This window comes from Biomphalaria glabrata, chromosome 3 (assembly GCF_947242115.1).
Source record: "Biomphalaria glabrata chromosome 3, xgBioGlab47.1, whole genome shotgun sequence".
Lineage (NCBI taxonomy): Eukaryota > Metazoa > Mollusca > Gastropoda > Planorbidae > Biomphalaria > Biomphalaria glabrata.
The window spans coordinates 27,880,712-27,893,184 of record NC_074713.1 but is presented as its reverse complement, the minus strand read 5'-3'; the positions used below and the strand labels follow the sequence as shown (position 1 = coordinate 27,893,184).

The following is a 12,473-nucleotide window of genomic DNA, read 5'->3' as shown; positions in this document are numbered from 1 at the left end:
ATGTGCCTGTGTCTGAGTTGAGGATGTGCCCTGTGTCTGAGTTGAGGATGTGCCTGTGTCTGAGTTGAGGATGTGCCATGTGTCTGAGTTGAGGATGTGCCTGTGTCTGAGTTGAGGATGTGGCTGTGTCTGAGTTGAGGATGTGCCCTGTGTCTGAGTTGAGGATGTGCCCTGTGTCTGAGTTGAGAATGTGGCTGTGTCTGAGTTGAGGATGTGCCCTGTGTCTGAGTTGAGGATGTGCCTGTGTCTGAGTTGAGGATGTGCCATGTGTCTGAGTTGAGGATGTGCCTGTGTCTGAGTTGAGGATGTGGCTGTGTCTGAGTTGAGGATGTGCCCTGTGTCTGAGTTGAGGATGTGCCCTGTGTCTGAGTTGAGAATGTGCCCTGTGTCTGAGTTGAGGATGTGCCCTGTGTCTGAGATAAGAGTCTGCCTTTGCCTAACCTTAACGTCTATCAAGTTCATTTGTTCTCGCAGTTTATGTGACGATTTAAAAATTTAAAAAATCTCGACAAAAGCCTCTTATTTCTCTTATATTTTTTTTCGGTAATCGTTTTGTTGCCAAACTCTCGCATTAAACACACGATTTTGGATCCGTTGATGTAATGGATGAGGAAGGCAGGAGGGACAACTATGACTCTACTCGGTACAACTGAAGAAGACAAATGAGTTCTCGTCCCCTTAGTGACGTGGTTGATGCTCGTCAAACAAAACCGTTAGTTTAGTTAGAGATTGGGGGGAAGGGGGGAAATAACAACCTCCCCAACCCTCCACAGTAAAATAAAGAAGGGGGAGGGGGTTGCACACAAGCCAACATTACTTGTATCACGTGATATTGTTCGGAATCACGATCGCCCATTGGCTGATCGCTTCAACTAATCGCTGATCCGTTCCGACATGCGGTGGAGCGACTCTAGTGGATCTCTTCTCGGACATTTGGACAAATTCGTTTATCTCTGATTGCAGCTTTGTTGTCTGTGCGTGAGATGGGGAGGGGGGGGCGACGTGAGGAGGGTTGACCACAGCGGTCGAGATGAGTCAATATCAAAACACGTTATCTGGGAACTCAGAGCCTCTGTCTATACACAATTTTACAATGGAATCAATGCGCTTCTTCGGAGGCGGCGACTTAATATGTGAACGCAGGAGGGGGGGGGATTGTTGGACACTCTTCTGCTTTCTTAATCTGCCTTAATCTTAATTTTTCTTAATCTATCTAATGTAGAAAGAGAACGATACAGCGAGAAAGAAGAGAAAGAGAGGAGGGCAGAGTGAGAGAGAAAAAGAAAAGAGAAAGAGGAGAGGAAGATGAAAAGAAAGAAATATTCTAAGAATTAACAAGAACACCTTTTCAAACTATTTAGCGATATATCAGGCCCTTTTAATAATGCCTTGAATGTTTGATGTAGAGTAATAGAGTACAGTGTACATAGTCTCCATTTGGTAGCCTTCTTAAAACACAATCTTGTTGGTACATAACTAGACCTTGTACACCATCATTTACATTCTGCTATGAATGTAGTTCCCATTACAAAACACTTTTAGAACTCTCTTTCCACTCTCCCCCCCCCCCCCCTCTCTATTCTTTCTATTTTAGGAAGAATTATACATCTATGATGTTCAGTGACTAACCTTTTTTAAAAAAAAACTCTTCATTGGTGAGTTGCCTTTCTTGCTCTTGAAATAGAACGGTTATTAACGCGGTGGTTATTAAGTATGAAATGGCTTTAATGGCCTCATTAACGAACGATGTTTATTAAAGTTAATCCTATGATCTTTTGGAGTAATCCAACGCTACTTCCGGTGCAATAATTGTTGTCATTAGTTATGTATTTAGTTATGGAAATAAATGAACAGAGTTCGTTTCTTTCTGTACGGTATGTTTAAATTATTTATTTTTTTTATTATAGACTATATTGGCCTATTCCCATTTGCTTTTATCTGTCATTTATGTAACACTTAACCAAAATATGCAAACCATTTTTACAATCAAGATAAATCTCTGACTTTAATACTACTAACATATGTACAGTCTCCCTTCAGAAATGTGGGTTAGCAATATGACCAGCTACACAATTTGAGTGGTTAACTTATCAGTTAGAACTATCCAACAAGTTACATTTACTCAATAGCCCATACAGCTATACAGTTAAACAACCTATGGACTCTTTCAGTCCCAAAGCGACTATGGATAATGTCATAGATATGAGATGAATGCCCTGGCATTAGCCATGGGCGGAACGATGTCGCCCACACAGCAGAATTAGGCTAATTATTTACTACACAGGTTTAATGTCGTGTCCTCCCCTCCCACACACAAGCACACACACACTCTCTGTCACACACACACACACACACTGAAAGTTCAATGAGATGAACCAAAAGGTGCGACGTGTCAGTTGGAAGGAGAGACTCGACTCAAGGGATTTCTTCATTGAGTTATTCTTTAATCCGTTTAGCCTGGAACTCGAGAAACTCTTGACCTTTGTACTCATGGTGGTGTTGTTGTTGTATCACTCTTGTAGCGCAGTCTTTGAGTCAGTACTGATTCTTTTCTCTGTCTTTCTTCCTTTATTTCTTTAGTGGCTTCTTTTTGTTTTAATTTGAAGTTTGTTCTTGTGGGAACATCCTCTCTTGACTTCACTCTTTGTACTTCCACCTAGGCGTTTTCTTTTCTCTCTCTCTCTCTCTCTCTCTCTTTACTCTCTTTCTTCTCTTTCAGTTTCTCTTCCCATATCGCTTCTTCTCGTTCTCTTGCTCTCCCATTCTTTTTCTTTCGCTCTCTCTCCCTCACTAAATCTTTCTATTTCTCCCCAACACACACCTTTCCGTTCTCTCTTCCTCACTCAATCTTTCTATTTCTCCCCAACATACACCTTTCCGTTCTCTCTTCCTCACTCAATCTTTCTATTTCTCCCCCACACACACCTTTCCGTTCTCTCTTCCTCTCTCAATCTTTCTATTTCTCCCCCACACACACCTTTCCGTTCTCTCTTCCTCTCTCAATCTTTCTATTTCTCCCACACACACACCTTTCCGTTCTCTCTTCCTCATTCAATCTTTCTATTTCTCCCACACACACACCTTTCCGTTCTCTCTTCCTCTCTCAATCTTTCTATTTCTCCCCCACACACACCTTTCCGTTCTCTCTTCCTCTCTCAATCTTTCTATTTCTCCCCCACACACACCTTTCCGTTCTCTCTTCCTCTCTCAATCTTTCTATTTCTCCCCCACACACACCTTTCCGTTCTCTCTTCCTCATTCAATCTTTCTATTTCTCCCCCACACACACCTTTCCGTTCTCTCTTCCTCTCTCAATCTTTCTATTTCTCCCCCACACACACCTTTCCGTTCTCTCTTCCTCTCTCAATCTTTCTATTTCTCCCCCACACACACCTTTCCGTTCTCTCCCCCTCTCTTTATTTTCCCCTTGCAATCCCTCTGTCTCTTTACCCTCCCTATCTTTTTCTCTCACTCACAGTATCTTTCCTCTCTCTCTCTCTCTGTCTCTCTCTCAGAGACTTACTCTTTGCAAATAAAAATCTTTTGACCTCTTCCTCCTTTCACTTCCGAGTTTTTAGAACTGGAAGCCTGCGCACTTTGACCCTGACCAGTTTCAAAACAACTATACGCGCAACTAATCTTAATAACTTGGGGCTGAGGGGGGGGGGGCTGTGTGGCGAGGGAAGGGAGGTGGGGAGTTCTGAAAATTTGATGCGACCTCATGAAACAAGAACAAGTACCACTTTATTAGCCCTTCTTGAACCCCCCCCCCCTTTCCTTCACCCGCACCCCCCCCCCCCAACGTTCCATCAAGTCAGGCAGCTTTGAGGCAATTCGAAGCCTCAATCTAAGTCTTTAGAACCTAGCAACTGAACATGACGGAATTATGGCTTTGATTCCTCCTTATCTTTGCTTTAGTCATGTCAAATGAAAGGCCAAAAAAAGATGATAGAAAAGGACAAGACATTGAAAGGTTCAAGGCAACTAGATTAAGCTGAAGGAACATATAGAAACATAGAACATGTACATACAGCAGGCATTCTCTTGGTTGGAATCGTAGCTCAACCGGTTTTCTCTTAGTATAACATTGAGGAAAATCTTAATAGTTCTTTAACTTTGATGCAACATAATAATATGTTAAGATCGTTTAGAGAACTAAGTAGCTATCAATTGGGCAAAAAAAGCTTCTTTATCCATGAAAAACAAAAACAATAAAAAAAATTCTAAAGGTTTGTAAATTGTAATGACGTTTGTTGTGGCATTTTAATATTAAGAATGTGATTTGTAAGTCTGGCCATATTATTTTAAAACTAACTAATTTCGTTAATTAATTCCATTAGAGGGTCCAGTTGATCACTGTAAAACAGAAATTAAAGCCGTTATTTGTTTACAGAAAGTAAACTCGCCGTGTCACAGATATCCCGAAGTACCAAAGATTTGTGGGTTCCAAACGAGGACCACTTTAGCGCTTGACGGACGCTCGCCGAGGGAAGAACGTGATAGAGAAACAGGAAGTGACGTAATCGTGAGTTGTCAGCAGAAGTGGCCAGTCATGAATGTGTTTATCCCTTGCCAAATCAACACTGAAAACTGATAGGACAGGATCAAGTTTTCAAAACTAACCTCAGGAACTTTGTTCTTGTTTGACGCCAGCATAATTTATGAATAAATTTACGTCTCATTTGAATATATTAATAACTGCGCTTTTTTTTTTTTTAAAGTTACGTTCGTAGTCAAGTAATTCTTACTTTTATCTGACCTTTTTTTTCTCCCTTATTTGCGTGATTGTCGAAATTGGAGGGAAATGAAAACGAGGGTTTGACAATCGAAGAACAAGGCTCAGCCAATCGCGGTGATCATCACGAGTCCTGAATAAAGCAATATTTTTTTTTTGAAATCCAGGCAATTTCCGGCTAAAAAGGGGACAACAAGGGCAGCATCAGATAAGGCCGAAGGCAGCGGCGGTAGCCGAGATAAACTAAGCCTTTTTAATCAGGGCTTAACACAGATCTTCCCTATATAACGCTGACATCTCCTCATTTGCGTTATGTCTGTTAGAAACACTATTGGAGAATAATCCCCTACAGTTTTGTTTTAAAGCAAGGTTTATAAAAAAAAAAACAAAGAATGAATTGTAAGCAGCGGCCGAGATGCGGGTGTAGAGTATTAGCTTGAGAACTATCCAAGCTTCACAACCATACACAGCATACAAGTGTCTGATTATAAGTTTTCAGTGTGAGTGGAACAGATTTGGTGTGTTTGATTATAAATAGCAGGATGGTCGTGAGGTCCATGTTCTAGACTGTCATCACTCTGGTCTTGAACCCTGCCTGACATCTCCGCCTTCTTGCTGGAGGTTTGGGTATCCCAAGCGTGAAGTACAAACAAACAAGAATTTTAGTAGACATTCAATGTGATCATCAAGATGTTCCTACCGTCAGGTGTATTCAATGTGATTTTCAAGATGTGTCTACCGTCAGCTGTATTCAATGTGATCATCAAGATGTTCCTACCGTCAGCTATATTCAATGTGATCATCAAGATGTTCCTACCGTCAGGTGTATTCAATGTGATTTTCAAGATGTGTCTACCGTCAGCTGTATTCAATGTGATCATCAAGATGTTCCTACCGTCAGGTGTATTCAATGTGATCATCAAGATGTGTCTACCGTCAGCTGTATTCAATGTGATCATCAAGATGTTCCTACCGTCAGCTATATTCAATGTGATCATCAAGATGTTCCTACCGTCAGCTATATTCAATGTGATCATCAAGATGTTCCTACCGTCAGGTGTATTCAATGTGATCATCAAGATGTTCCTACCGTCAGCTATATTCAATGTGATCATCAAGATGTTCCTACCGTCAGCTGTAGCCCATTCAACTACAAACTTCGAAATACATGAAACAGTGAAGTTAGAATTACAACCGACAGACTTTGAATTGAAACAAGGACAACCGACATTCATGAGACGTCTGCTTTCTCCATCTGACGCCATCTTCCGATAAGATCTTCTCGTTCCTAAAACCTTTGGCTCAGCTCTGCATGATTAAAATGATGAAACTTTCAGAAGAGACTACGTCACAAAGTGCGACCAAAATCGCATTGACGATACCCAGCTTTGAAGGCTAAGGACAGAAGTTCTGGGTATCATACCCATGTGTCTTGCCGCCTGACTTGCTTTGGAAAACTCGGAAAAGTGGCTCAAGAAAAACACCACTTTAAAGTGTGTGTTTAGGTCATTGATGGTGGCGGGTGGTAATAAATGTTTGAGAGAACACAAAAAAAAAGGCTGAGACTCGCTGGTTTCAAAGACGTTCACCGACACGCCACGCGACACTGTCCATAAAGACCTTTTTTGTTTCCTTGGTAGAGACGCGTGTGATGGTAAAAGGCGAAGAAAGATTAGCATTGTTGTCGCCTTCCTTGTTTACCTTTTTGGACCGACCATTATATTCAACTCTCTCTCTCTCTTTCTCACACACATACACACACACCAAACACACACATACACAACTGGTGTCCTTTGCTAGTCTCTAAAACAAAACGTCTCCAATGTAAATACAAATTCGACGCTAGAATAAGGAAACAGTGAATAGGCTGCTACCAGGCAGCGGCTGCGGCAAGGGTGATCAGTTGATCAACACGTAAGGGTGGACGAGAGAAAAAGTTCCTTTCAAAAATAAAAATGACCACCATCATTAAATTTACAGACGGCTATTGAGCAATTGTCCACATTTTTTGTATTTATTGATTGCAGTTCTTTCAGATGTTTGCATACACATTGTTATTACGTTGTTCTAGTTGTGACCAACTCTCCACATTGACCTACCGTCTCTCCACATTGACCTACCGTCTCTCCACATTGACCTACCGTCTCTCCACATTGACCTACCGTTCTATACACTAATTGACTATCAAGTCTATAACCTAACTGTACAATTTTATGGGACATTATGTCTTTGACTAATCAAATTTGTAAAGGTCAGATTATCCTGTTAGGATTTGACTATGGTGAGCGGAGAGACTCAAAGACCTAACAAACCGCCAACGAGGGTCAAGTCAGCTGGAAACTGGAAAAAAAAAGTGTTTGCAGACGACTGTTTTTTTTTTCTGCTTACAACAATGGAGGGGGGGGGGAGTATAGTGGGGGGGGGGGGGGGAAAGGGGGAGGGGGTGAAGATCTCATCACATTTCGAACTGTACACACACACACGATTGAAAGAGATATCTGTTTGCTTGTCAAAACAAAAAGAAGGGCAGAGAAATAGTTTGGGGGGGGGGCTGTTGAAGACTTTGGGGGAGTTAGAAAAACGGATTGGGAAAAAAAAAAGGGGGGGATGAGATGCTACAAACTTAAAGCTATCACAAACACGTTTGGTATAGGGGGGGGGGGGGAATATGGCAGTAGAGGATGAGTGGACGAATTTCATGAGTGCTCGAAGATATGTGTGTGTGTATGGGGGGGGGCACAGAACAAAGCCATCTGTTGTGTAAAAAATAAATGTCACTTGGACATGCTTGCCCCACACTCCCTCATTAGCTACAATGCCCCCCCCCCCCCAGTTATTAATTTCAATCATCCCAAATTTTCCTAAGTCCCCGAAATGTACTCTGTAGTTAATTAGTAAGCTTATAGCCAAGCTTTTAATGTCTCAAACCTGTGCATCTGTTTTTGTCTTCCACAGAGAGCATATACATTGATAGTTGAACTATGGGACAAGGATAAAGACGGACCTGGTGAGTATACGTAGAGTCTAAAAGTGCTTCTCGCGACTAAAGAATACTCAATTTTACTTCAACATGGTTTTCAAAACGTGCAAAATTTATTTTTTTAAAGTATATGCCAGTGTCTCCCACTTTTTTCTATGTATATATGCCAGTTTAATACACCTATTTTAATTTTATATGCCAGTGTCTCCTACCTTTTTCTATGTATATATGCCAGTTTAATACACCTATTTTAATTTTATATGCCAGTGTCTCCCACTTTTTTCTATGTATATATGCCAGTTTAATACACCTATTTTAATTTTATATGCCAGTGTCTCCCGCCTATTTCAATGTATATATGCCAATTTCATATACACCTATTTTAATTTATATATGCCAGTGTCTCCCGCCTATTTCAATGTATATATGCCAGTTTAGTACACCTGTTTTAATTTATATCTGCCAGTGCCTCCTTTTTTTTGTAAAGAATCTTTTCGGTTTACAGAAATGTAAATGTAGTCGTCTCTAAAATAACTCAACGCTTATTCTATCAGTCTGTTACTGACTTGTCTTTGAATGTCACAGATGATCTGATTGAGAGGACAGTGCATACAGGGTTAATTCTCCCCGGCCAAGACTGGCACACCATCAGCCACACCGGCATCACCGCCAGCACCACCTTCCGGCTCCGCGTCCGGTGTACGGAGCATTATTACAACACTACCTGTACCAAACTCTGCAGGTGAGTAACGCCCCCCCCTTTCCCCCCCCCCCCCCCCGCCTCCTCACCAATTTCTTCTCTCTCTTTCTGCAACAAATATTTTAAGATTTATGGGCGTATACGACGGAATCAATTTTACACCTTGAAAAATAAAATCATTATTTTTTTCCACTCGTAAATTAATGCACGTTATAGTTAAGCTTTTTTATGTTAGGTTTTAAATATCTGGGGAAAATTGAGGACACCTAGAAAATATAAAAATTCTAGAAATTAAAAGGGAAAAAGCGGTATATATTTAAGAAAGAAAATGTGGATCTTTATTCAAAAAGTTCCTTCAGATTTGGAGATTATCACATTCTATCCCAAACCTCTCTCAGGACGATGGCAGCAGGCAAGAACTATCGAGGCCACAGTCCAGAGCGCATACCACACCACCAGGGAGCTAATCATAGCTAAATGTTGTTCTTGTATAAGATTTCTTTCTTTCTTTCTTATATGAAACCAAAACGAAGTGCTGTCATGACCTATATAGTTTGAAACTTGTGTTTTTACTTCCAGACCACGTGATGACAACTTTGGTCACTTTACTTGTGACACCCAAGGGGACAAGATCTGCCTTCACGGATGGATGGGCAGGGAGTGTGACATAGGTAAATAGCCAGCGGGTGTAAGAGAATGAGAGAAGGCAGAGAGAGAGAGAGAGAGAGAGAGAGAGGCTGAGAGAGAAAGAAAGAGGCAAAGATAAACCGACAAGGGCTGAGAGAGAAAGAGACAATGTGAGACAGAGAGAAATAGAGAAGCAGAGAAAGAGATCGAGAAATCGACAAATTGTTGAGAGAGAGAGACATGGAGTGACAGAGAGAAATAGGGAGGCTGAGAGAGGCAGAGGGGATAATAGTAAGGTGTCAGGGAGGAGATTTTAAAGGTCTCGTTACTAATATGTTAAGGGAGTTTAATGGTGTAAAACAGTCACTGGATTCATTGTTGCTTTGTTTTGTAAACCTTTTTCTGTAAATGTAATTTAATGTATTTTTAGCATCCCCTAGTTTAGGAGCTCCATATATTATTATCCTTTAAAAAAATGAAATTACTTTTTGAAAGTTTTATGACTTCAACAAATATTTGTGTGTCTGGTTTGGCCACCACCTCTCTTGTACCATCTCCTCTAACATTTCGTTGTTGGACGGCGCCCTGGTTGCACCTGCATTCACCCCTCCTTCAATTACGTTTGAGCATCAGAAGAAGTAGCGTACATTAGAGGATTGTATCCGAACAGAAATAGCCTCACGTGGGCGCACGCGCACTAACAAAGGTAGGGGCCTACGCATTTGCGAAAATCATCCCTCCCATTTTTTCCCCCAAGACAAATTTCCATTTTTTTACGACATAACGCTTATAAACTACGGGAAACCCCTGCACTAACCTAGATCATTTAACTACGGAAAACCCCTACACTGACCTAGATCATTTAACTACGGGAAACCCATGCACTAACCTAGATCATTTAACTACGGAAAACCCCTACACTGACCTAGATCATTTAACTACGGGAACCCCCTACACTTACCTAGATCATTTAACTACGGGAAACCCCTTCACTGACCTAGGTCATTTTCCATTAAAACATTGATCGAAGAGCCCCTCCTCCCCTTTAATAGATCATTTATTACCTGGGCATACCTTTTCTTTTTCTTACTTACGCTACATCGAAATGTTCAAATTTTTATTTTTATTTTTGTTCTCATCTTTACACAAATCCACACACACACACTTTAACACCCACGAATAGAAACAAACACCTACACACTAGATGGCTGCCTGGTCGTGTGGTATTCGCTTCATACTATCATTGCGATGATCCCGAGTTCGCACCCTGCCAAAAGCCATCCTCTGCAGGCGGTATGGGCCAGGACGTATAATCTTCATTTTTGAACGTCAGAATCACACACAAAAATATTTCAAGAATATAAAAAAAAAACGTACACAAAAAGACGTTAATATTCAAAAATACAACGCCCCCCCCCCCCCCCCCAAGATGCCTCCCTTGCTTAGTGGACACGCCACTTGTTCTCTAGTTTATTTCAGTTCCCGTAATGGTTTGTGTGAGCCTTCGATTGATATACGATTACATACACCAGATGTGACCCTACCTTTGGGTTAATAAGAAACAAAATGTAATTTTCAGTGCTTCGTGTTATTTGAGTTCAAAACTAGTCACTCACTAGGACTTCAAATGTTGTCACTCACTAGGACTTCAAATGTTGTCACTCACTAGGACTTCAAATGTTGTCACTCACTAGGACTTCAAATGTTGTCACTCACTAGGACTTCAAATGTTGTCACTCACTAGGACTTCAAATGTTGTCACTCACTAGGACTTCAAATGTTGTCACTCACTAGGACTTCAAATGTTGCTATTAATTTCTCATATTCTTGTCTACAAATCCTTAGGGAGTCGGGTGTATACGGAAGGTGTCCGTATCTACAAACACTACTCACATCGAATCGAATCTGAAACATACTGGTCAACATGGTGATTTGAACTTTGTTAGGTAGCCAAGAGGTTTAGGTCACTCTGTCACACAGAAAATACATTGTTTCTGGGATATAGGACTTTTTAAAAACTAATGATTTCAAAAATAGATAGATCTATGTTTTTCTTTTACAATTTTTTTTATGGGATATTGAAAAAATTAAAAAACGAATACTTAAAAGAGCTTATCTCATGTGCTCAGGGGCGCCACCTGGTGAGGTCAACATGACAACGTTCTAAGTGTAAACGATTTCATACATACCTTTTTTATGGATTTTTTTTTAGAGAGCGGGGAGGGATGGAAGACAGCTACTGTGTTCGAAAGAGATTGGAAATCTAGTAGGTCAAAGGCTAAAAAAAAAACTTCATGTTTTCTTTGGAGTAACATTGTTTCTCACGTGATTTTCAAACAACGGAGCAAATTTTTTTTTACCTGCAGCTTGAAGATGTGGGATAAACTAGAGCTGGTCTGTGTGTGTGTTTGTGTGTGAATGTAAGTGCGTGTGTGTGAAATGTGTGTACGTTTGTGTGTAATAACAGGAGGCCGAAGTAAAGATTGATAGAGCAAAAGAGTGACTGACATATACTAGGATAGGAAAAGAAATTATGAAATCAAATTTTGTGTTTGTGTGAGAAAGAGAAAGAGAGAGAGAAAGAGAGAGAGAGAGAAAGCATGACCTGGTAATGAGCCAAATACAAGTAGGTTGAACGAGGGATTACACAAATAAAACAAGTCAAGAAAAAACTGATCGCAGCAGGTGGAAACAGAACACATCCACCCAAGAGGTCACGGCTCGTGGACGATATAGCCAAGTAGAGACACATCCACCCAAGAGGTCACGGCTCGTGGACGATATAGCCAAGTAGAGACACATCCACCCAAGAGGTCACGGCTCGTGGACGATATAGCCAAGTAGAGACACATCCACCCAAGAGGTCACGGCTCGTGGACGATATAGCCAAGTAGAGACACATCCACCCAAGAGGTCACGGCTCGTGGACGATATAGCCAAGTAGAGACACATCCACCCAAGAGGTCACGGCTCGTGGACGATATAGCCAAGTAGAGACACATCCACCCAAGAGGTCACGGCTCGTGGACGATATAGCCAAGTAGAGACACATCCACCCAAGAGGTCACGGCTCGTGGACGATATAGCCAAGTAGAGAACACATCCACCCAAGAGGTCACGGCTCGTGGACGATATAGCCAAGTAGAGAACACATCCACCCAAGAGGTCACGGCTCGTGGACGATATAGCCAAGTAGAGAACACATCCACCCAAGAGGTCACGGCTCGTGGACGATATAGCCAAGTAGAGACACATCCACCCAAGAGGTCACGGCTCGTGGACGATATAGCCAAGTAGAGAACACATCCACCCAAGAGGTCACGGCTCGTGGACGATATAGCCAAATAGAGACACATCCACCCAAGAGGTCACGGCTCGTGGACGATATAGCCAAGTAGAGACACATCCACCCAAGAGGTCACGGCTCGTGG

The 12,473-nt window shown here is 41.5% G+C and overlaps 1 protein-coding gene across 5 annotated transcripts in view; it reads left to right on the top strand.

Moving 5' to 3' along the window:
• Nucleotides 1-12,473, top strand: part of LOC106069177 (protein jagged-1-like) — a 160,716-nt gene that overhangs the window by 110,336 nt on the left and 37,907 nt on the right. For all 5 annotated transcript variants that reach the window (XM_056024346.1, XM_056024345.1, XM_056024341.1 and 2 more), the window contains exons 4-6: nt 7,691-7,742; nt 8,301-8,457; nt 8,995-9,086. In XM_056024346.1, the coding sequence (XP_055880321.1) occupies nt 7,691-7,742; nt 8,301-8,457; nt 8,995-9,086 (301 nt within the window). The remainder of the gene's footprint in view (nt 1-7,690; nt 7,743-8,300; nt 8,458-8,994; nt 9,087-12,473) is intronic.